At 38.0% G+C, this 26,189-nt stretch overlaps 1 protein-coding gene across 2 annotated transcripts; it reads left to right on the forward strand.

Moving 5' to 3' along the window:
- Positions 1–356: 356 nt before the first annotated feature.
- ZBTB1 (zinc finger and BTB domain containing 1) lies at positions 357–17,031 on the forward strand. Of its 2 annotated transcripts, none has more exons than XM_061180902.1 (2): positions 357–866; positions 14,768–17,031. In XM_061180902.1, exon 2 carries the CDS (start codon positions 14,786–14,788, stop codon positions 16,925–16,927), a length of 2,142 nt encoding a protein of 713 aa, XP_061036885.1. In that variant the 5' UTR covers positions 357–866; positions 14,768–14,785; the 3' UTR covers positions 16,928–17,031. The 2 variants fall into 2 exon arrangements, with proteins under 2 accessions (XP_061036885.1, XP_061036886.1); XM_061180903.1 differs by lacking the exon at positions 357–866 and adding an exon at positions 5,631–5,800.
- Positions 17,032–26,189: the final 9,158 nt, after the last annotated feature.

Raw genomic sequence — 26,189 nt, forward strand, 5'->3', positions numbered from 1 at the left:
GGGGCGGGGAAGGATGCTCCCGCGTGTTCGCGGGACGAGGGGTGAGGGCGCGGGGCCAGGGAAGCTGAGCCACGGGAGCCTGGGAGGGGAGGCCGGCTGGGCGGGGTGGGGCATGGCGGGGGAAGTGACTCAAGGCCAGAGGCGGACAGGCCTACGGAAGGCAAGGGTGGGGGAGGCGCGGGGAATGGGCGATCCTGAATCGACTGGCCGCGCACGGGTCAGGGCAAGGGTGCCGGCGCCCCCAGAACGCCAGGGACGTACTGTGAGGGAAGGCCTAGTTGCTGAGCCCTTTGGGGCCGGGGTCTGACATCTGAACGGAGTGGGAAAGCAGCATCCTGCCCTTCGGGAGTCGGGAGGAGCCCAGTCCCATCCAGCTGTGCAAACAAGAGGAGGAGGAGGAGGTCCCAAGCTTACCCTTGGGAAAGGGGCGAGAGGGGTGGTCAGGCCGCCGCCGCGCCGGCCCCCGCGGTGCGGGTTGCGCCAGCCTCCTCGGAGCCCGACGCAAAAACTTGTTGCAACAAACAGGCGACCGCGGGTGCCCCTAGCAGCCAGCGGCGGAGTGGGTGGGCGGTCGAGAGGGAGGGGAAGGCTGGCGGACGCCGCAGCGAACTGGTGGGCAGACCCGGAGTCGCCGCGTAAGCGGGGCCGGCTCAGTGCGGTGCGGCAGGCGCGGCTGTGCGGCAGCGGAAGTCCTTTGTTGCAGCACAGTCCCTGGCAGAGCCAGAGCCTCTCCGTGCAGCCCAGCCCGAGCGCCGCGCGCCGCCGCCACTGCAGCTCTCGGCCCCTCTGCCTCCGCCCGCCTTTCCCGTGGCCGATTTGCCTTAAACTCCCTAAAATCTCCGCAGCCCCTGTTCCTGCTGCGGCCGGTGAGTATTTGCCATTTGTGGGGCTATTTGCGCAACTTTGGCCCGGGCCGGAAGGCGGCGGGCCGCGGGCTTAGCGGAGTGCGGGGCCGGAGCGGCGCCGACCAGTGCGGGGAGCCGGAGCGCGGCGGGCGCGCGGCGAGGACCCGGCGACGGGTGGCTGCTGGGCCGCCTGCTTGATCCCGCCGCCCGCCGGCGCGCCTGGTCGGGGACGTGTGGCCTCTCTGGGTCGGAGGCGAAGCCCCCACGGAGACTAGTTCCCAAATTAGTTACCTTCTTTTTCCTTTCTTTCTCTGCCTTTATTTTTTTGAGGGGGGAGGGGAGGTGTAGACGGGAGGCGGGAGGACCCGGTTGATTGACGTGCCCAGAGCCCGCTTCTCTCAACTTACAGCCGCGGCTCCGTGGCGGGTGGGAGGGGAAGTGTCCCGGAGCCCGAGGCCGCAGACTTGGGCGCGCTCCGAGGGAGGAGGCGTAAGAGCCGTGCAAATTCTTGCCACGCTTTTTCCCACTCCCTCCTCCCGGCACACAAGCTTTTTGTTAAGTAAAAAGTGGTAGGTCTCGGGTTTGGGGATTTTCAGTGGAAAGATATGTTTCTTGGGAAAAGAGTGCTTTCGCTTCCAGTGGTGGGCGCTTGCTAGAAGTTCTGTTAGTGTTCGGTAAATGTGTTGGATGTAGATCAGGAGTTGTTACCGCTAAAATATGTAGGTTTGGGTCTGAGCTTAGCCACCCTCCCAGTCTCCCTTCCTACCTAAGCAGCGCGTTTGCGTGATCTGAAAGGTTGACATGACATTTTCCAAATTGGGAGCGTCAGGGAGATGTTGATGAAAGTCCTTGATGTTTTCTGGGGACAGTATGGAATTTGTGTGTAATAATATTCCTAAATCAAGCTTCAACGTGGTAGGTACACGCAGATTATTTATTGGCCTAAGTATATTTCCATGCAGTATCACGGCAGGAAAACTATGCCAGGAACAATTTTCCCTTTGACACTCGATCCCAAGAAGTGGTCCCAGGCTTCCTGAGACTTAGAATAAGCCTCTTGAGCTGAAGTTCAAGACACTGTGGAGCAGATTTGGTGAAGGATGCAGTTCTCATGATAACTCCAAAGCAATCACCACCCGCTCCTTTGAAATTATGAAATTTTGTCATTGCAAATGGATATGATGAGGACACTTGGAATACAAAACGATGAAGCTTGAATGATGGCTGGCCATCAGAACCTCAAAACTTTCCTTTTGAATCACTTGCTGGATATCTAATAAAGTCTCAATAATAACTGAACGTATTTGGAAGCTAGATGGGGCTTCCTCATCTTAAACAGAGAAAATTGAAGCATAGTGGAGGTGAAATGCTTTACCAAAGATTGATAAAATAATGACAGTCTGCAAGTAGAGCTTTCAATCAGCATCTTACATTCATTTTAAAAGCAGATTTCTCCATTACAACCAAATTTTCATGGTATAGAAAAATAACTCAGGTTGAGCAACCTTACCTGAAGCCTTTCTGTTCTTCCTACCCCAACACGGCCTAAATTGGAGGCAGTGGGGAGCCCTGGTGCATCATTGTCAGAGAAAAGAGAAACTGTATTTAACCAGGACCTTAGCAGGGCAGAGCACAGTCTCAGCCACTTGCTCTTGACCTTGTGTTTGATTTCGCTTTAACACAGCTAAATTTTTGTACTCTTTCCTCATTCTCCTCTTTTGCCAGGCTCTGGGAAAGGTATAGTCCATGGAACTTTTTAAGGGTATCTCTGTGTTCCTTGCAGGACAACCATTCTAATGTGCAAGAGAAAAGAAGTGCCTGCTTTCAGGCCTCTCTTCCATCCAGGAAAAGTGCTAAGCCTTTGCTATTAAGCTTCTGGCGCAAAGGGGAGGAAACCATTTGGGATAAAAATGCAGAAAATTTTCCATAGATTTTTACTTTTAAGCCACAATCTGTTGTCTTCCAAAAAAGAATTGAGATATATTTGAAAAAAATTGAGATATATTTGCTTGAGAGGTCATTTTGGTGTCTATAGTATTTTTTTTCTCCTGATTTTTTCTTCTTGTGCTGGTATCTCTTACCATAAAATATTGACATTATTCTTATACTCTTATGGGAACCAAATTAAAAGTGATTAGTGTCTCTTTTTTTCTCAAAATGGAAATGCTTTTATATAAAATTCATGCTCTTTGTAAAAATTCAGCCTATACCGAAGTACATAAAAAACAAAAATGAAAGTCATTTCTGACTCCCACTCCCCAGAGGTAATCTCTGTTAACAGTCAATTCCTTGTTTAAAATGAGAGAAAGCAACATTTGGTCATACTGTGCTGCTGTGTGTGCCTCACCCTGGCTAGGGATGGCTGTGATGATTCATGGGCTCATGTTCTCTATTCACTGCTCAGGTTGGTGAGAATTGGCCAGGTAGAGGAAAGGGAATGTTTTGCATTGGACTGATTTAAAATTCTATGATTAAGTAACAGATGTGAGAGCTTAAATACAACAGGGCTGCTATTGTAGGTTTGTCCTTATGAAGTACTTACTGTAGCTTGGTGGGCTAGTTCTCACACTTTTAATGTTAATGTTGGTGTCAAGCCTTTGATGGGTTGATTTATACTTGCCAAACTCATTAAAACAAAACAAAACAAAACCCTCACATTTGTAAAGAGTTTCATAATCTATAGTTGGGAAGGAGTGGGTATACTTGCCATTAAGGCCACTGCCAAGATAATCCCTGTGCTGTTATGGGATGAGAGGTCCCTCTTGATCTATATCCAGAGGTAGCATACCAAACATCAAGGAAAGGAAATTAGAGGAAAGAAGGGGATTAATGACAGTGGTTTTCAGATGTGGCCTAGAAGGAGATGGTACATATTTAAGATAGATTTCTAAGTATACTCATATTGTGCCATGTATAGTTACCTGTATAAGAAGTCTTAGAGTACAGAATCACTTATTCCTTAGCCTGGTATATTCAAGAAGAGTAACCTGTGAAGTAGTTGATGTTCTGAAAACAAATCCCCAAAATAATACATAGAAGTTAAATCACAGCATTTGTTATTTGAGAGTGTTGGGAACAAATCATTTGCAAAATAAAATTGGCAAATTAAAGAAAGAATTAAATTGCCAACCAGATTTTCTGTTTGTTGTCTGTGTGAGATGCATGCGATCCTTTTTAGAGATAACTGAAGAGCCCCATCCTCACTTTAAATCTTCTGTATTAGGGGAGGGCTTCCTCTGATGGGCCGTGGGAGTCAGAAGATGGAAGCGGAGATGGGGAGCGCAGGGCATTCTGCCTGCAATATGGGGCTTTATGAGAATGGGGTGACTCGGGGAGGCTTAGAATGTCCAAGGGGACACTTAAGTTAATAGTCATTGCCAGAAAGAGTGTTTTCTGGTTTACAAAAATGGAAACTTAGGGCTCTGAATCAAAAGGGTCAGAGTTTGAGTCCCATCTTACAAGATGGGCGCTTCAGTACCAACCACTGAACCTGTTTCCTCATTCACAAAATGAGGATAACAAAGATACCTACCTCGGGGTTGTTGTAAGGATCATTTGTATAATGTATGGGAAATCACTTTGTAGATTTTTGACTACTATATAAACGTTGCCATAATTGAAATAATGCAAAAAATTGATAAGCAAAATAAAACTTGCCTTCTTCAACACTTATTCATTCAAAAACTGATCAAATATCAACTAAATGTCAGGCAACTGTTAGAGGCTCAGGGGATACAGCGATGACTAAGACAGTGCCATGATCTCAAGCAGCTTACAGCAAAGCAGGGGAACCATATCATTATAATCCCTGCCGCGAGTGTGATGATAGACATAGCATCCCAGTTTGGATGATACATTATTTGTCACCCTATAGTTGTAGGTATAGGCTGTTTTGGAAGCACAGAAGAGGCATCTTACCTTACCCTGGAATCAGAAAGAACTTCCTGAAGAGAGTGAGCTGGATGTTGAAAAGGCTCTAAGCAAAGGGAATAGCATGTATGAAAGCATGAAGGCTTTTGCTGTGTTAGTTGCTTTGGGATGAGGGGAAATCTTAAATGTTAAATAGATTTAAGACTTAAAAATGGAGTTAAACTTCTTAGAATGAACATACTTTTTATGATACTCTTTTTATTGGTTTCATTGACTTTAAATAAGGGTGAAATTTTCAGGATTTTGGTTAGAGTTAAAAAAGTAGCACTTGGAGCTACACAATTGGAAACAATACAGTTAAAAAATACTATGTGTGGGCTTGCTGAAAGAAGGAAACTGGGTAGTCCCTCCCATCATCTTAGAGCTGCCTCACCAGTTTTCTTTTTTTTATATGTATCTTTATTGGAGTATAATTGCTTTACAATGTTGTGTTAGTTTCTGCTGTACAACAAAGTGAATCAGCTATATGTATACATATATCCCCATATCCCCTTGCCTCACCAGTTTTCACGCAGCAACATTTACTGAGTACACACACTGTTGCAGAGAATCGAACAAGCCAAAATATTGGCCTTCAAGTTGCTCATAGTCTAGTGGGGAGACCAACATATACGTAATTGTGGAAGCTTATTCTTATTTAGCACTTGCTCCGTGACACACTGTCTCACAGTAACTAAACCCTAGGAAGGATTACAATCCCCATTCTCAGATGAGAGAACTGAAGCACAGATTGGATGCAACCTGCTCAAGTTCACACACCTAATAAGTGGCAGAGCCAGAATTTGAACCCAGGCAGTCTGGTTAGTCTGTGCTTTAACATCTACTTTATGTTGCTGTTCTGATGATTAAAAAAATAGCATAATAAGTGCAAAATAAGGAGATAATACACAGAGTAATATCAAAACCTAAAACAGTGGGAGAGGGAGGTCTTGCAGAAGGCTTTCTGGAGGAGGTGATAAACTGATTCTTAAAAGATATGTGGCCGGTTCAGACAGAAGAACCAATCAGCATGAGTAAAAATGGAGGTAAGAAATACACGAAGTATATGGGCTTGGAGGATGGGGTGGTGGCCAGCAGTTTTATGCCGCTTGAACAGAAGTTTGAAGCAGGAAGTAGCCACATAGGAGACTAGATGGCGGGGCACGGAGGGCTTTTGTATCCCTTGGGAAGGAGTTTGCTCTTCAGTCTGAGGGTATGTGAAAGGACCCACAGAAGCAGAATGACAGGGTCTGATTTTTGTTCTTTATGAATCATCTGAGGGTGAAGGATGGATTTGAGGGACCAGTTAAGGAGCCTATTGTAATAATTCAGGAGTAATGATAGAGGCCTCAGAGGACAGGGAAGGTAAAGATGGAATCGAGGGGCAAATCTGAGAAATATTTAGTGAGAAAACTGGCAAGACTTAATAGTTAATTATGAAGAAGAAATCCCAGGTGACTCCCAAGTATCCCGGGTGATTGGTGCATGCTGGAGAAGGGGGAGGAGCAGTTTTAGGTGGGTCCCAGACAAAGTCACAGCATGTGTATGCTGGAATAGAAGTTCCACAAGATGAACCCTAAGAATACGAATGCCACGTGCAAAAAGGGACTTCCTGGTGAAGCTGCTTTTTGCTGAGAGAAGCCTGCTCTTCACCCAGTGCCCTCTGGTGGTCAGAAGATGCCATGTTGCCTCTTTAGGATAAACAGATCAACATTTAGACTGCCTGAATTAAATGCTTTTCCTCTTCCACTCCTGGAGGAAGAGAGGAAAATTTCAGGAGCCACTATGTTCCCTTTGCTTTCTGTGTGGACGAATTCATTTCCCAGACCTAGCAGCTTAACTACAGTAACACCTCAGTTATTCAGAGTTATTTGGTTGACAACCCCAGCTATCCAGTGGCCTGACCTGAAGCGAAAGAGTAAGGCAATTTGTTGCCTGTCAACAATTAAGATAGATTAAACAAAGTGCATGAATTAAAACCTTATCTTATTCATAGAACACTTCCCTAGGTCCTCACAGAAAATTAAATTATTTATGTAGATTCAGTTTCAATGAGTTTTTGTCTAATTTCATAACCCATAACAGATTGAAATGGCGGGCAGCAGGAGATCAGCACACCTTTTACAAGTGACAGCTGTTGGCCTGACAAGTAGGGAGACAGAAAAATACTAACCATCCAACAAACTACAGTCTCCAAGAGCATAACAGCCTCCGGCCATTTTGTGCAGGTGCAAACAACCCTTACAAATTTGAACAGCTCCTATTTTTCAGGAAGACATAATTGATGCAGAGAAGCAAGCAGACAGCTACATGTTGCTGTATATGGGGGCGGCTGTTAGAATAGAAGGAAGAGCCCTAGACCAATATTGAGGAGACCAAGGTCCCATCCTGTCAGCCATGAAAACAAGACGTGACCTTGAGTATGTGACTTAACCTCTCAGGGCCTCCATTTGTTTTCTCATCTATGATGTAGTGGGTTGAACTTGATCATCACTTGGTAAAATTCTGTGAACTTTGTTCACAATGATGACATTAATGTTTAAGAAAAATCCTATTACTCTTGGATTGAAAAGACAAACATTTGTCATCTCTAGTTTATACAAGAGTTCTGTGAGAAGTATGATTTTATCTATTTAATACATGAGGAAAGCAGGCTTAGAGAGGTGAAGAAAATTCGTAGCTGAATAAGTAGTAGAGCTGGTATTCAAATCTATCGGTGTCTGCTCCCTGGGCTCTTTTTTAACACTTTCATTTAACAAGCATGCATTAAGTGCCAACTACATGGGCAGTGTGCTAGGCACGGGGAACACAAAGGCCATTTAGCCTCGTCCCCATCCTGGAGAGTTGAGTGTAGTAGGCATTGCTGTACAGTCCCTCCGTTAGTCCTAAAGATGCAAGTACTACTACAGCACAGTTAGGACGAATGAACACACAGCTACATTTGGGTTTTTAAAGACTTTAGGGTGTGAGCACAGAATGGAGCCACCATTTATAGCTTTGTTTCTATGGGAATATGTGTTTCAAGTTCCAAATAACTAACTTAAAAATAAAGTTTTGGAACATAACCCAGTTATAATTTCAGAACTTCCTGTACTAAGTACTGAATTTGCAGTCTAATAATCAGCCAGGATGCTTGTTCTAAAAAGTGAATAGGGGCTTCCCTGGTGGCGCAGTGGTTGAGAGTCTGCCTGCCAATGCAGGGGACACGGGTTCGAGCCCTGGTCTGGGAAGATCCCACATGCCGCGGAGCAACTGGGCCCGTGAGCCACAACTACTGAGCCTGTGCGTCTGGAGCCTGTGCTCCGCAACGAGAGAGGCCGCGAAAGTGAGAGGCCCGCACACCGCGATGAAGAGTGGCCCCCGCTTGCCGCAACTAGAGAAAGCCCTCGCACAGAAACGAAGACCCAACACAGCCAAAAATAAATAAATAAATAAAATTAAAAAAAAGTGAATAAAATTTTCTAAACTTGATCATGTCTGTCCAATTTCAGTGCCTAGAATTAAAACCTTTTATCTTTGTGAGCCTGTACAGCCAGTTCTTACTGGAAATCTCAAGGAGAAAACCTAAAGAATTTTCTTAAGTTTAAATTTAGAGATTGGAACACTGTATACCCTGGAAAATGGAATTCTAGGAAAGAATTTTGTCAAGGTGACCTTATTTTTATAGGTGGCAAAGTCGTTAAGGCTATGATCTCAGGCTCAAGAGTCATATTGCTTGTGTTCTAATCTCACCCAGTCCTCTGTGGCCTTAGGAAGGTTGTATAACATTGTGTTCTGTTTTCTTATCTGGAAATGGGTCTTAAAACAGTACATACTTTGTAGAGTTTGTTATGAGGATTAAATGATAAAATGAGATACATATTTACATGCATACATACATGTTTTATATATAATACACAATATATATTCATATATGTGTGTATATATATATATCTTACTATTGATATGCCAGGCTCTAGTCTAAGCAGATATATCACACACACACATACACACACACACACACACACACACACACACACCTGCTTAAACTAGATCCTGGCACATTGGTCCTAAGGCCAGTAAAACAAATTTACCTTCCCTCCCATTACATTTCCAAGCTTTTGTTTATGCTGCTGTGTACCTCTCCCCAATTTTTTACGTACATACCAATACAGATACCTGAAATGCCTTCCCCACACCGCTTTCTATTTTTCTTTCTTCTACTCATTCATCAAGACTTCACTCAAATCCTTCCTAAAGCCCACTACTGTTCTAGTACAATTCATGTTTTTTCTAAATGCATACTGAACTTTATTCAATATAATTCAGTACTTAATTTTTCTCAAATAGTTTCTTGGTATAAAATGTAATCCCTCATATTACATATTACATATTACTGTATACCATCCTTCTCCACCCTCCACCTCAATGCTTTATGCCATGTTGGGAACATTGTAGGTGTTCAGTACATTCTGATACTCTGATTTGTAAACAGGAGAGAATCCTTTCACTACATTTCAAGCTTCTTAAGAAGCTAGTCAGTCTATAGCCCACAGGTTAAATCCATATACATACATTCAGTCATATAAGACATAGAAATAGGTACGAGGAAATGAATGTATGTACTTAAATGTCCCTTGAGACCCAGAGGTAATTGTTAGTAGTTCAGAGATTGGGACGCTGAACTGTAGACTCACTGAGGCTATGCAAATCGTTCTCAGGGGAATGTCCTTGATAATGCAAGTCTGGGACACAGAGGGTGGTTGTTTGCCTTATGGAAGGAGTCACTCAAAAATTCCTTTAAGTTGCTTCTTCATTCACTTTATATGCTTATTTATAGATCCTTAAATTATCATTTCACTAAGGCTAGGGCAAAAGAAACGTCCAGCAAAACTTTTTTTCCATTTAAGAGATTTAGCAATGAAGGAAAAGTATTTCTGAAACCTTACTGTGTCAGTGAGAAATTTACTGAAACAGCTTACAGAGTATAACTTAGGGAACACGTCTACTGAGTGAGACTAGATGTGCATATACAGATATAACCACATTACAGATAGAGTTCAGAGGGCGTAGTTTCTTGTGCAAGGGCCTTAACAAACCCTGTGTTAAGGACTCATGCCCAGTCCTTGCTGACTGTTCTTTACATATGGGAGTACACTGCATAATACCAAGGAGCATGTAGTAACCACAGTTCAGTGGTTAGTACCGTGCTGGGTGGGCAGGAATCCTAGTACCTATAATACTTTACCACAGTTAACCCTTGATAACATTGCACAACATCTTTGTCCTTCTTCTATGAAATAAGCATGTTGGACTAGATTAGATCTCTAAGCTCTAAAAGCCTATGAATATCTAAATTACTGAATATTCTTAATGTGTTTGGTAGCTGTTTTTGAATTTGAGATGAGCTGGTTAAACTTTTTCAAAGTAAAATTTTTAAAATTCAGTGTAAACTTTTTTGCATCACCTACCTCCTTATTCCTCTGGAGAACTGCATCCACACTGGGTATCCTAGCCTTAGGAGAACCCTTGGCTTTGGATCACGTTTGAAGTTTCTGCTCTCAACCCCAGCCCTTGAAGAACTTCTAGCTGTACAAACTTGTTCTACCAGTGATGTAGCTAGTAACACAAACAAAAGCAATCACAGAATGTCATTATAAAAACAAGAATTGAAATATAAGCAATTATTAAAAACAGGTAACAAGCTTTAGTATAACAAAGTTCACTAAGTTTTTTGGGTAGCATTATTAAGGATATTTTTTAAATTGAAGAGAGCAAACCTCTTTTGGAATTTGAATGAAATTATTGTTTAATTAATAAAAGTGAGTGAAATACAAACATTTTAATGCAAAAATTATTCTCAAGACATAACAAGCTAAAAGTCTCACAGGAATTTAGATCCTTCACCCATGATTCCACCTCCCGCCTTTTTGTTTATTTGTTTTTGTTTTGCTGTTATTAAGCCTTCTTAAAGCTTTTCTGAATGAGGTGTAACAAGAACAAAGTTGTTGGTACTAATGTGTGAATGATTGCTATTAAAAGTTACTCTCCCTAAAATCCACTTTACTCAGAACTTGGGCATTTGCATAATAACATTATAGAAACTACAGTTTTAGGGCAGCCTAGGAGCTGTAGTATTAACATTAATTTTTGACAAAAAGGTACTTGTTCAGCTTCCAGCCGTATGAGGCGAAGATAGAAATACAGAGGGATGTGGAGGCAGTGGGATTCATACCCGGGTGTGTCTGACCCGGAGCCCTGTTCTCTCCACCACAGCACAGTGCCTTCACGTACAGGGTAGGCACTCTGCTGAGTACCTGTTCAATGAAGTCACTCATCTAGAACAAGTTAAAATTCCCCTCAGTGAGGTATCCTTGAGATTATAGAATACCTATGCTGTTGCTGATTCTCAGTACTTTATACAGTGCCTGGTACACCAAAATACTCAACAGATGTTTGTTGAATTAATAAATGTGTGTTAAAATGCTGTTGATCCTCTTATATGCTTTAGTGTCTTGTTTATGTTAATACAGAATGTATGTTCACTAATTTAATTGAATTATGACTATAGCTACAGATGTGTCTATCATATCGGTCTTCTATGTAGCTGCATTAATTTTGGTTGCTGACCATAAAACTACTTTTCCTTTAGATTAGAAGGGTCCTTGGAACTTTTAAGCTCTTCATGTCATTATTTCAAGCACAGGGCATTTAAAACCTGAAAGTTTTAACAGATAAACTATTGGCTTTCATACTGCTGGACTCTTATATGGAAGGAAACTGTAAGATTATCTCGTCACACTTACCTCCTATGCTTAAGGAAGCATCACCACCGTCACAATTGCCACTGTTACTTCCGTTAATTATCATGTGCCAAGCACTATACAGTTTACACATTGCTCCTGTGAACCCTAATGTTTGATATGTTTTTGGAGGTATTATTATTATTTCTTAACATCTTTATTGGAGTATAATTGCTTTACAATGGTGTGTTAGTTTCTGCTATATAACAAAGTGAATCAGCTATACATATACATATATCCCCATATCTCCTCCCTCTTGTGTCTCCCTCTCACCCTCCCTATTCCACCCCTCTAGGTGGTCACAAAGCACCGAGCTGATCACCGTACAGCTATGCTATGCAGCTGCTTCCCACTAGCTGTTTTACATTTGGTGGTGTATATATGTCCATGCCACTTTTTTGAGGTATTATTATCCCCTCTTTGACAGTTCAGGAAACTTGGAGTCAATGAGGACAAACAAGTTACCTAAGGTGGCAAAGCTAGGTTGGAACTCAGGCCTGTCTGATCCAAAGCCTGTGCTCTTTTCACTGTACCATACTGTCCTCAACATTATTTCATCCCTGCTTCTACACGGGGCACTCATTATCCTCTAGATGAGTTCGTTTCATTTTTGAACAACTCTGATTACTAGGGAAAAAAAATTGAGATAATATCTATCCCTCTACCTCTTTTTTCATTAAAGGTCTCTCTGAATCCTGTAAAATGTCTATAGACCTAGAAATATCATCCTACATAAAATGGGCTTGGGGTCAGTATTTTTCTCTGTGTGTGTGTGTGTGTGTTTTAACCCTTTGAATAAGGTTTTGTTGTTTGGATTTGTTTTATGTAATTGTAATTGTTACATAATTTCATAGCCTGTGTTTATTTACTTGACTTTCCATCCTGAAAACTTTTCTCATTTTCTTCTACAGCCTTCATTCATAAATATAATTTTCATAAAGGCCACATGATGGTGAATTTTAAGAAGTAGATTTACCTTGGTTTACTTACAACTACCTTATTGCGAGGCATTTCAAGTTATAAATAACACATTGATAAAGATCTGCGCATATATTGCATTTTGTATATGGGTACATACTGAACATGACTCTTCAATTCTAGTACAGATATGTGAGTTACACAAGGTTGAAATGTTGTACCTTCTTGAAATACTTGATTTGGCTTACAGAAAAGGCCTAGAGGTTGCAAGTTTAGGAAGGCAGCAGGTCTCATTATAAGCCACCTTCATTTCCCCAGGTGCACATGCCTACTGTGTAACCCTGTCTTCAGGCAGGAAGAAGGAGGCAGAGTGGCCTTAGGTAGTTGGGGAAAGGGGTATGTCATCCATGTGATCTGGGACAAACAGTTTATAAAAAACAAGTGGAAGTAAGTAAAGTTAGATAATCTTTTAATTTCTACTGTAGGGAATGAAGGGTTTGTGGACTGAAGAGTGAACGTTTTATTTCTCTGAACAGCTTGTTAAATGTTCTTTTTATGTTCAAATTGTGTAAGAACTTGTTTTTGAGTAGATGATAGATTCTGAAGTTTTATGTATACAGATTAAAAATTAAGGCTAAAATTTTATCTTATTTTAGCTTTGTAATGTAATAGGACTTACAGTACTTTTAATATTCTCCTGTCCTCTCTTCTTTATTCATTGTCAGCTCCATACATTAAAAATATTTATATGTTGATAAGTGAAGAAAACTGGTTGCAGAAAGGTATATACAGTACAATACCATTTAGGTAAAAAACAAACAAAAACAACAACAAAAGCAAAACTATGTGCCTGGCATGTAGTAGGTACTCAATAGCTGTTGACTCTGTAGGTATAGCATAAACAGATTTGAAGATATACAATTGGAGAGGTTACCTCTGGAAAGAGGTGTGCGACCTAAGGTGTGTTTTTATTCTATGTACTTTTATGTTTCAGTTTTTTTCAATGAGCATGTGTTACTTTTGTATTCTTTTTTTAATGATTGAAAAGTGAAGAAAAATTTACAATCTAAGGATAGATATCTCCTTCCCAAATAGATCCACTGCTTCTTTATACTGTAAAGTGCAAGCCAAGCAATATAAGACAGATACTCTGACTCTACAGAATTATTGCCTCTCCAATAATCAAGAAAAGAGAGGAGCATTGATCAAACCTATTTGCTTGGTGCCATTTCCATGTAATCTAATAAGCTTTTGTAAATAGAATTTTTCTAAGGAAATTTTCAACCATGCAAAAATAGAACTATATCTGCCTCCTAGCGTCAATAGTTCTCAACACATGGCCAGTTTTGTATCATCTATAGCCCCCACACCCACCCCACTGGATTATTTGCAAGCATATCTTAGATATTTCATCAATAAATACAGCAGTCTGTGTATCTAAAAGATAAGGATGCTTTTAACACAACCAAAATACCCCTATCACACTTAAGGATGAGCAATCATTCCTTTATATCAGTCATCTAAGAAGTTTTTAATACTCTGCGACTGAATTACTAACTTTCAGTTTAAATTGCTATTTTATTTAACTTTCATTGTTTGTATCCTTCAAGTACTTTTAAACTAGTGTCTTTTTTCCTTTCAAATTTAGTATACATTTTCACCTAAAGGCGTAATGAAACCAAGACTGTATGGTTTTTGCTTTTGATACCTTTGCTTGTATTTCTTAAAATAAAAACGAGATGCTTGAATAAATGGCTGGGTATCTTCACCTTCAAGTTTTAAAAATGATTCAGGTATATGTTATTGCGCTTTGCTACATTAGACTGGAAAGCTAGTCATACCTTGATTGTAATAGTAAATTCACACAAGTCACAGGTCATGATCAAAATTATTCTTTTTTTAAAAAAATTATTTATTTATTTATTTTTGGCTGCATTGGGTCTTCGTTGCTGCGCGCGGGCTTTCTCTAGTTGCGGTGAGCAGGGGCTACTCTTTGTTGCGGTGCACAGGCTTCTCATTGCTGCGGCTTCTCTTGTTGGGGAGCACGGGCTGCAGGCGCGCGGGTTTCAGTAGTTGTGGCACGCGGGCTCAGTAGTTGTGGCTCGTGGGCTCTAGAGCGCAGGCTCAGTAGTTGTGGTGCACGGGCTTAGTTGCTCCGTGGCATGTGGGATCTTCCCGGACCAGGGCTCGAACCCATGTTCCCTGCATTGGCAGGCGGATTCTTAACCACTGTGCCACCAGGGAAGCCCTATTCTTTTTTTTTAAGTGCTTTTCTGATATCTTGTCTGACTTTAATATTTTTGTTTTACATAGGTCTCTAATTAATAGAAGATGGCAAAGCCCAGCCACAGCAGCTACGTCCTTCAGCAGCTCAACAACCAAAGGGAATGGGGTTTCCTCTGTGACTGTTGTATTGCAATTGATGACATTTACTTTCAAGCACACAAAGCAGTTCTAGCTGCCTGTAGCTCCTATTTTAGAATGTTTTTCATGAATCATCAGCATAGTACTGCACAGCTGAATCTCAGCAACATGAAAATTAGTGCCGAGTGTTTTGATCTCATTTTGCAGTTTATGTATTTAGGAAAAATTATGACGGCTCCTTCCAGTTTTGAGCAGTTTAAAGTGGCAATGAACTACCTACAGCTGTACAATGTTCCTGACTGTTTAGAAGACATACAGGATGCAGATTGTTCTAGTTCAAAATGTTCATCTTCTGCTTCTAGCAACCAGAACAGCAAAATGATATTTGGGGTAAGAATGTATGAAGACACTGTGGCTAGAAATGGCAGTGAAGCCAATAGATGGTGTGCAGAGCCGAGTTCAACAGTAAATACACCACATAATAGAGAGCCTGATGAAGAGTCTTTGCAATTAGGTAATTTTCCTGAACCATTATTTGATGTATGTAAAAAGAGTTCTGTGTCCAAATTATCTACTCCGAAAGAACGTGTCTCACGACGCTTTGGACGGAGTTTTACCTGTGATAGTTGTGGATTTGGCTTTAGCTGTGAGAAATTACTAGATGAGCATGTGCTAACCTGTACTAACAGACATTCATACCAAAATACAAGATCCTACCACAGAATAGTGGATATTAGAGATGGAAAAGACAGTAATATCAAAGCTGAATTTGTTGAAAAGGATTCTTCTAAAACATTTTCTGCACAGATGGACAAATACAGAGGAGACACGAGCCAGGCTGCTGATGACTCAACTTCAACCACTGGAAGCAGAAAAAGTAGCACAGTGGAGTCTGAACTAGCCAGTGAAGAAAAAAGCAGAGCTGCTGAGAGGAAAAGAATCATTATCAAGATGGAACCAGAAGATATCCCTACAGATGAACTGAAAGACTTTAACATTATTAAAGTTACTGATAAAGACTGTAATGAGTCCACTGACAATGATGAATTAGAAGATGAACCTGAAGAGCCATTTTATAGATGCTATGTTGAAGAAGATGTCAGTATTAAAAAAAGTGGGAGGAAAGCTCTAAAACCTCGGATGTCAATAAACACTGATGAAAGAGGTGGTTTAGAAAATATGAGGCCCCCTAACAACAGCAGTCCAGTACAAGAGGATACTGAAAACGCATCCTGTGAGTTGTGTGGGCTCACGATAACTGAGGAGGACCTGTCATCTCATTACTTAGCCAAACACATCGAAAATATCTGTGCATGTGGCAAATGTGGACAAATACTTGTGAAGGGTAGACAGCTTCAGGAACATGCCCAGAGATGTGGAGAGCCCCAAGACCTGACAATGAACGGGTTAGGAAGTACTGAGGAGAAAATGGACATGGAAGAGAATCCTGACGAACAGTCTGAAATCAGGGATATGTTTGTTGAAATGTTGGATGATTTTAGGGACAATCATTTCCAGATAAACAATATCCAAAAAAAGCAGTTATTTAAACATTCTGCCTGTCCTTTTCGATGTCCTAATTGTGGCCAGCGTTTTGAAACTGAAAATCTAGTGGTTGAACATATGTCTAGCTGCCTAGACCAAGATATGTTCAAGAGTGCCATCATGGAAGAGAATGAAAGGGATCACAGACGAAAGCATTTTTGTAATCTGTGTGGGAAAGGATTTTATCAGCGGTGTCACTTAAGAGAACACTATACTGTTCACACCAAGGAAAAACAGTTTGTTTGTCAGACATGTGGAAAGCAGTTTTTAAGGGAACGTCAGTTGCGACTCCACAATGATATGCACAAAGGCATGGCCAGGTATGTCTGTTCCATTTGTGATCAAGGCAACTTCAGAAAACATGACCATGTACGGCATATGATTTCTCATTTATCTGCTGGTGAGACTATATGCCAGGTCTGCTTTCAGATATTCCCAAATAATGAACAGTTGGAACAGCACATGGATGTTCACCTGTATACATGTGGAATATGTGGAGCAAAATTTAATTTGAGGAAAGATATGAGATCACATTATAATGCCAAGCATTTGAAAAGAACATAAGTGATTTTCTACTGTATAATGTTTAGCTGATAGGAGACAAAACACCAAAGCAAAGGATATGAGCTATTTAGAAAATGAATTTATAAGATGAATTGTTGAAAAAAATTTTAAGGCCCTTTACCTTTAATATTTTTGTTTAGGATCTTTATCTACATTTTAGGTGTTATTAAATGTTTATCATTTTTGTTATTTTTAATAGAATTCTTTGTTTTTAGTTTGTTTTAGCTATGATTAAAATTACTTTTAAATGTAGACTACAAGTGGTTGTTACCCCTTCAGTGACTATTAAAGTTTAGTTTTTTATCAATAAGGTGATGACTTCACTATTTTTATGTGTTTTTTTTTTTTTCCTAAGGTTACCCTGTGAAATTTTAAACCCAACATCATTGGCCATTCCTGTTTAAATTTTTAAAAAAAATTTTTTTGTTTTAAATAATTAGTTATTTGAAACTATTCCATTCACTGTAGCTTTTTTTTTTTTTGTAAGTTGAACAGTGATTTAGCCACTGTTTATTCCCTGTCTTATCAATGAAATTCGTATTCTTAAATTGACAACTTAATAGGCAGGTTAGGTGCACTGAATCTAACCTTGAAGGTTGACATGGGCTCAAACTTGGCCTAAAAAGATTGATGAACCTAAGGAAATTCCTATAAATGAATATTTCCTATAATTGATAAAATATTATCATTTAACAATCACATTTAAAACTTATATTAAGTGTAAAACCCAATGACTTTACCCCACTTGAGAAATTAGTGGGGACAAGTCATTTTGTTTTGTGATATTAAATTTAACTATGATAGTTAATTAAAAAGGCATATCTTGTATTCATTTAAAGTAATTTAAAATATTCTGATTTCTAAAGTGTGTTAGTTTATGAATTATTTTTGTTTATAAATAGACTTTAGTAGCTTTCTAGGAATATGACATCTAAAGGAAAATGATTTTTCACCTTTAAAATGACATACTTTTGGAACTTTGAGATTTGAGAAAGCTGCCATGTATATTGACAAATCTAATAAAATAAAGAAATCAATTACAAATTTGGTTGTTCTATCAAAGTAGAGTGTGCAAAAAACATGTCTTGTGTTTTATACTAAGATTTGGAGAGACTGTGTTATGGCAAATTGCAGTTTATCAACATGCTTTATTTTTTTTTCTGTAAAGGACTAAAATTTGAGAACCGTAAAATAATCACAGAACATATAAATGGAAATAGTTTATCATTTTTCAGATAAAGTAGTATTACTGTTGTTGCTGACACAGGGTCTACACGAATTACATGTGAATTAAAACACTGGCAAAACTGGCCCACCAATCAACATATCTGTTGAATAGAATGCCTTTTAATGTGAATTACTTGCATTGTAATGCCCTTCTCGTAATGAAAGGGATTTTAAATAACTCCTATATTTAAAAGTATAATTTTGTGATTATGAACAGTAATTTAACAGTATTGTTCTTTTTGTTTACATCACATTTTTAAGATATGCAAGTCATATTTTTGTATACAATTTGTATAAAAGAACAAGTTGCCAAGAGAATTGAGAGACATATTGACTAGCATAGGTTTAGTTGAAAGAGTGTGAGCTCAGAGATTTGTGGGGAAACGTTGAGGTGTTAAGTAAGAATTGAAGTAGTACCGGAGCCATGCAGTATTAGAACAAGTAGAGATGGGGGAAATACACAAAAAGATAAATGAGAAATCAGGAATTTTTCAAAAAGCCATATTGTAGAAAAAGCAAGAAAATTGATTCATCTTAGTCTTGGATACAGTAGTTTATCAAGTAATTAAATCTGAAATACAACTTAAAATGAAATATGGTATATACATTACTGATAGGAACCTGATAAGAGTTCTGTAACTAACCCAGAGACCATCGGAGAGTAAAAAGAGAATATCGACTCAAAACAAATTTCCAAACTATATAGCATCTTAGCGGACATCATTTTCTTTGGGACCACTTTTTTCCATGACCCTCTTCAAAACCTCTATTGCAATGGCTTTCCCACCATTAAAGAACAGGGGTCTTTCTAAATACAACCACTCTGTAAAAAGGATTGTTTAATCCATTAGGAAAGGGGGTTTAGTTTTAGACACATACTAACAGCCAAGAATTAGCAAGCAAATATATAAACATTAAACATAATCTCTAATTTTACATAACTGAGATGTTTATAGTTTCAGAAAGCCATACCTCGCGATGTGTTTTCTCCCAGTTTCATGTTACAGGACACACACACCTTTTGTTTTGTTTTTCAACTAGCTACAGCAGCACAAGCTTCTTTGAGTATAATGTACAATATTCCTTATTAAGGCAAAGAGTTCATTTAAAGACTACTTGCCTTTTAAAACTAGGGGGAATGAAAACTATCCAACACCTCTCTCCAGCCCTGTTTCCTCTCACTTCTTTCCTCTCTCTCCTGCGGTGGAGCTACAGAGCTGTACCTACTAACTATTGCTTCTTGCCCTCCTGTGCTGTGAAGGCAATGAATCAAGGTTGTGGAAGTTGCCTCCTCCTCCTGCCTTTTAATTTATGTGATTAGGCTCCAAATCTGAAAATGAAGGGGAAATCTAGATAGATATATGTGGAATCTTGTTTCTCTTTTTGTCTCACAGATACAGTCTTGCTTAAAGGGCCTTTTCTTCTCCAACAGAAATCCTGGAGGAATGGAGTCAGTGCTTAACAAGCTCGGCACCAATTACAGTGCAGCTCAGATGTTTATAATTTTTTAGTAAACAGGACTAAGAATCTGAGAGATTAATAAAGCACAACTAAAGCAGTAGTGGATTACAACTCAGAAATTTGTCTTAATCTCTCCCATACTTTTAAAGTAAAAATAGAGAAATGACTCATGTGAGTAAAATGGTACATGGCTAATTTTTAATGTATGAAGTTTGAGTATGAACAAAAATTAGAAAAAAGAACATAAGGATTCCAGGGGCTAGACATAAAAATTAAAGAATTAAAATAAAGACAGCTTTCTAGAGTAGTCAGCACCAGTTAAAAGGAAAAATAATAGACTAAGTAAAAATCGTACTTAAGTACTGTAGTTGAGAACAAAAATATGAACAAGGTATAAAAATTGAATAAAAAAATAAACATTTGAAGTTTTCTAGGCGAGGTGAGTAGAATGGAAGTAATTTGATAGGTTCAAACAATTTGACTAAACTAATTCAATTAGAGCTACAGAATGCCTAATGAAACATTTTATGAACATGCCAAGGATATGCATAAATACGTGAGATAATATACCAAAGTTGATATTCTAAAAAAAGTGGGAAGAGAGGCTGGTGGTGGTTGGCAACTTTCTCATTGATTAAACAATACCTGTTCCTCTATATCACTAGTTAAGGAACTTCTGTATTTAATAGATCTCTGGAAAATTCCCCAAAGAACCAGTCTAACAGTTAAGTTAAACATAAAACTTGTCATTGTTGTTAACAAAACACTAAATTAGTACCAACCAGAAGAGAAAACCTGAGTGTGTATGTGCACGCATAGTTGAGAATAAAGCAATTTGGTATATTAATTCTAAATGGGTTTTATGAGTTACACATTTTTTTGCCATTAATCTACTTTGATCAGTTCCTCATCTCTCCTCACCACCTCCACCTCCTTTGTAACATATGCTTCTCAGTGATACAAGCCTGTGCTCTGAAGGCACCTAGCACTGATAATGCCTAAGATCCCAGGGTACCAAAAGGCACTGTGGGAACATATCCTTGTGGAATGTCTTCCATCTCCTGATACCTGAGGTGCAGTAAATGGGGTGACAGGATGAATGCCAAGGAACTGAAGCAAGTAGAGTTAGATTTGGTGTTAAGAACTTGAAGCTGTGGCCCAGATTTGGAAACCTATGAACCACCCATCCCAGGGCTCTCAGTAATCCCATCATGCATTTCATTAGCACTCTTTGTACTCTTCTAAACACTTTACAGATTAATTTTAATTAATCCTCACAGCCTTATGAGGTAAGTATTCTAATTTTCCAGATGGGGGACTGAGGTTCAGAGACACTGAGTATTTTTCCTAAGATCACACAGAAACTAAATACTAGAGCTGGAATTTGAAACTAGGCCTATTTGATTTCTACATTCCTACTTAACCACTAAGCTACATATTCCACCTAACAAAAAGTACAAAGAAAGGCCTTTTCAGCTCAGTAACACATATGACAAAGCTCCTATGAGACTCTGTGCTCCTTGTTCATCATCTGTCATCTACTGCGCTTAGTAGGGTAGCTGGTAATAGTGGGTACCTAATGAACATGGTGAATAATGTGAAAATACATCAGTCAGAAACAAAACATTTGTATTTGAGCGGATCATTCAGAACGATATTTTAGAAATAATTACTAAATACTCTTATGTTTTAATTTTCCTTTATTTAAACTTAAAACATTAAGTGGTATATCAGCCATTTTTCCGGGCCCATGATAGGTGCTCAACTAAAAACTAATTTGAGTTCAACTTCTATATTTCTACCTCTGTGACTTTTTGCCCCTCTGTTTTCCCTATTCCCGATCTTTATGTTTTAATCTCTCCCACCAGTCACCATTTCCTTTTATCGGTTATGAGACTGATAAGTAGACTAACTCAAATCATTTGAAAATCTTCTTGCAAAACATCAGGACCCCAGAGTAATCAGTTTTCCTCTTTTTGCCTTAACAGATGATGTGGATAAGAAATTCTTCATTTGTTTGGCTAAAAAACAAAACAAAATACTTAATTACCATATTGTAATTGATTAAAGTTTATAGAGCAATCTAAGTTTGTCTAAAAATAAAAGTTGGTTATTCTAGCCATTTATAATTCAATTTACCAAAAATACCTATGTATTTCTAGTGTAAACTTAACAATGTTACTTGTAAAAGAAATGAAAGTTAAGTTCAGGAAACAACAGTTGTATATCCACCCTAACCTAGCAGCAAACCTTTAAGAAATGAATAGCCTAATGGTTTAAGTGAAACAACGCCCCTCCCAATCTAATCTGATTTTAATTTCATGCATCTATTGCCTGATTTCTAAAACCTATACAATAGGTTTTACTATTACTATGTTAAGTCTACTACTTTAATGATCTCTCTACCAACTGCCAAATGTTATTTTTTTTGAAGTGAGAATAGAAGAATAAATGGTGAAGATTCCATAGATAATATTTATATAATCACTTAGGTGGCCGACTTTCATTGCCTTCTATCAAACTCAAGGACCTATTCCTTGGTAACATATGGGTAGAGTCTCATAATAAGACCAGGTGAAATTTAGCTACTTATAAATTTATATCTGGTAAGAGGCAAAAGTGCAAGGGTTTAGAATGTTTGTGTCTCTAAATATTGGTAAATATAAATATTAACTAAATGACAATAGTGGCTTATAAATTCATGCTAATTTTGAACCAATTTAATACCACTTACATACTTACATGCATGTGCTTAGTTGACTTTAGCATTAAGAAGTTAAATCCATATAAGTTGCTCCCTTACTATATTTAGGAGAACCAAATCATTGAGGTCCATTATTAGTGGCAGAATTGTTCATCCTTTCTATCAGAATCCACCACAGATCACTAGTGGGCAGGAAGCCATTTATAATTTTACTCATCATCTTACTCATTTGCTGATAAAAAAGATGGTGTGAAGATTACAATTCAGTACTTGGCTCTGAATTAAATGTATCAATGTACTAATCACCACTGTAATAAGTAAAGATCACAGGAAACTCTAGGGCCAAAGGATGACACAAATGTAAAAGACATGATTTCATGAGTCAGGAATATTAATAATTTTATGTGAGAAAATTTGCATAACTCTGTACTTACCTATTTGAGCAAGGAATAGTTAGGTAGACAGCTTATGAAATCCCAGTTAAGCTTTATTTTAAAAGTTACTATGTTGTTTTTATTCTACTTCAACCAGTTGCTTATACCAATCAGAATCAGCAGAGCTCATTTTTAGATGACAGAAATATAAACATCCAGATTATGAAAGTCATCGTTTCTTTCAAATGCTTATGTGTTCCTTGATGTGGAAAAAAATATTTAAGAGACAATTTCTTTTTTACAAAATTAGGGCAAATCATTGCTGTGAAAAATATAATTCTACCCAGAATCACTGGGCCAGCTTAGGAATTTGAAGGAAAGTTCTTCCTCTTGTGTGTGTGTGTGTGTGTGTGTACTTTATTTTCCTTTGCAGAGTGTAAAACACTTAACATTGAAGAGAACAATGTTAGCTTGATGGCTGAAGGCACTCAGTAAAAAGAACACGAACTTGTTAGATCTATGTTTCATTCAGAGATTTGCTATTAACAAGTTCATTGTAAAATTATTTTAGTTGAAAGAAAACACTTTTTAACTGCTTCCTTCCTCCCTACTTTCCTCTACCTGGCTGCCCTCCTATCTTTCTGTTACATATTTATGAGCCCTACCCGTTCTAGGTTAGCTCACGTTAAGAAAAAAAAAAAAGGTGCCCCAATAGCTGAAAAATTATATTGGTAAAAAGAACACCTTATATTTAAAGGGTACAGTGAGTTACATTGGGGAATAAATTAAATAAATCTAAGTTCTAGGATCTGTGCTTTTGTTCCCATTCTTTATTCTATTAACAGTGTGCTGGCCTGGGCCAAAAGTCATGAAATTCTGACCTAAGAATTATGTTGTATCTTGTAGAGCAGTCAACTTGTAATATTATTTTTCTTGAGTTTTGTCTTTTTCTGTGTGGCAGTGGTCAAATAGGGCCTTCTAAACCTCTGGAGAAGTGAGATCTGAATTTGGAGAGGACATGGGGAAGAATCAATCTTCAACAGATAATCTTTAAGTCCAGACCCAGGAATATCAGATCTGAAGTGACAGCATCTTTTCTGTCTTCTGACAAACCTCATCAACCCCAAAAGTTCCAGTTGCAAGGATCCAAGAAAACTCAGTAAAGATTACTTTGGAATCACTTTGTTGTGACAAAATTGATTCATGGTGACTCTCCTGTTATTTGTGAAAAATCAGCTAAAGAAAAGTAACTAGAATATTCATACAACATCAGTGGTTAAAGCTACACTAAAATGAAACTCTATATACTAATTATCTTCAAGAATCCCTCCTAAAAGAAAAGGGCTTGCTAGGCTACTATAAATACATTATAAAGTGAGGTAATCACATATCTGTGTAAACACATATAATTCTAAACTTAAATGGAATTACAGTTTACGTATCATGAAATGTAGTTTCAAAAATTTCACCCCAAAATCTGTAGCTTAGAGTATAAATAAAAAGATGTGGGGACTTCCCTGGTGGTCCAGTGGTTGGGACGTCACTCTCCAATGCAGGGGGGTGCAGGTTCGATCCCTGGTTGGGGAGCTAGTATCCCACATGCCTCGTGGCCAAAAACCCAAGACATAAAAACGGAAGCAATATTGTAACAAAATTCAATAAAGACTTCAAAAAAAAATGGTCCACATCAAAAATAATCTTAAAAAAAAAAAGATGTGGGTACAGAGAAAAAAACATGTAAGACCAATATTTTACCAAGAAAAGATAATCTAGTTATTGCTTACTGTAATGTAACATTTGCCTTTCTTCTTTTTTCACTGTATATACCAGTCACAAACTTGATTATTAATATTAATGAGGCTCCCTTTTAAGTCTGTTACTTGAAGGAAAAACAGAAGTGGTATTATTTCAACAGTGGTATATTTTCACAAATCACAGACAACCAAGAAGAATGTATCTTAAGACACATTATTTTCTTCTCAACTTAGCAATGTAACCTAAAAAGGCAGAATAAGCTTCTGTTAAACATTTATTCTTGGTATTAATATAAAATACCATGCTTCTCAGCTTTAAAATTTCAAGATAAAATTCAACTAAGTATTGAATGAAACAATGGTTAACATGTTTAAAAATCCTTTCATGGGAAAATGAAATGTTTGATGATATTTTAACCTGAAGATAAATAGATAGATAGATACACATTTCTCAACCATATGAATCTTATAGCCATATTATTTCCATATGGTGAGTATATTTGTAGTTTTGGTTAACTGCATACCCAACTCAATATCACCATTATTATTATTATTATTGTTTCTTCTGCAATATCAAGATGTTATATATTTTCAGAAATGTTTATTTTGTTTTTATGCCTATGTTTTCAAATGTTTTAATAAGGAGTTGCACAAAGAGATCTAACTTAGAGTATATATCATAGCAGATGAAGAATTTAAGTCAATTAACATCTCTAGCTATAAAGTAGGATAACATGACTATTCATTCTAATAATTAGACTAACAAAAAATCAGGAAGAGTTAATTAGAATGTGATAATGGGTACAGGGGTGAAAAGGGAGATGAGAAATCCACTAAAGACTTCAACTTCATATGAATTCACCTGCTTTAAGAGAAATATAACAAATAAGCTTAAAGAAGTGTTAGAGTCTAAAACAAAAACAAAAACTATAGCTAGTCTTCTAGAAACATGAAGAAGCATATAGAACTGCAGACTTCTAACAAATAAATAGGAAACAGTAAAGATGAATACTATCAATAATTAAAGGTGCCAGATCAATATAGTAGAAACTCAACAGATAATTTTTGATTTACTGGTGGAATTAGATTTACAAAAGAAATATGGCTTAAATTCTGACTGTACTAAACTACAAATGTAATGAATTACAGTAATTATAAGTGATATAAATGCATTCCATAATGTGATTGTTTTCTGTATATTAGTATAAAATGGAGTTACTGGGTTACATAGAGAATTTTTGTTACATTTTTTTAATCCATTGCTTTACCTAATAAAATTTCCTCCTCTATGTCCAGAAGTTAAAATGTCTGTATATTACTTTTATTTATACTGTACTTTTCCAACCTGGCTCTTTTAAAAAAATTATTTGACTGAAAAGTTATCAATCCTTTTCATTCTATAATACCAAAATAATAAAGTATTTGATATAGCTAATTATGGTATTTCTGAGAAGCTTATGAAGTGCACAAAGATTAACTAAAATTCTTATTTCCAAATCCTGGTTTCTTTCAATATAGAATGACTAGAAAAGTACTATCTCAGAGCAAACACAAACGGCAACAAATTAGGTTTCCTCATAATATAAAAATAGATAATTATTTATAAAAATCCACTGACGTAGTATTTAGTTCTTTTAGAGGGTTAATCCATTTCTCAAAATAATTTATTCAGAGAAATAACTTCCTTACCAATATAATTCATTTTGTTCATTTTCAGTTTAAGAAGTTGTTTTTCTTTTTTC

This window comes from Eubalaena glacialis, chromosome 2 (genome assembly GCF_028564815.1).
Source record: "Eubalaena glacialis isolate mEubGla1 chromosome 2, mEubGla1.1.hap2.+ XY, whole genome shotgun sequence".
NCBI classification, from domain to species: Eukaryota; Metazoa; Chordata; class Mammalia; order Artiodactyla; family Balaenidae; genus Eubalaena; species Eubalaena glacialis.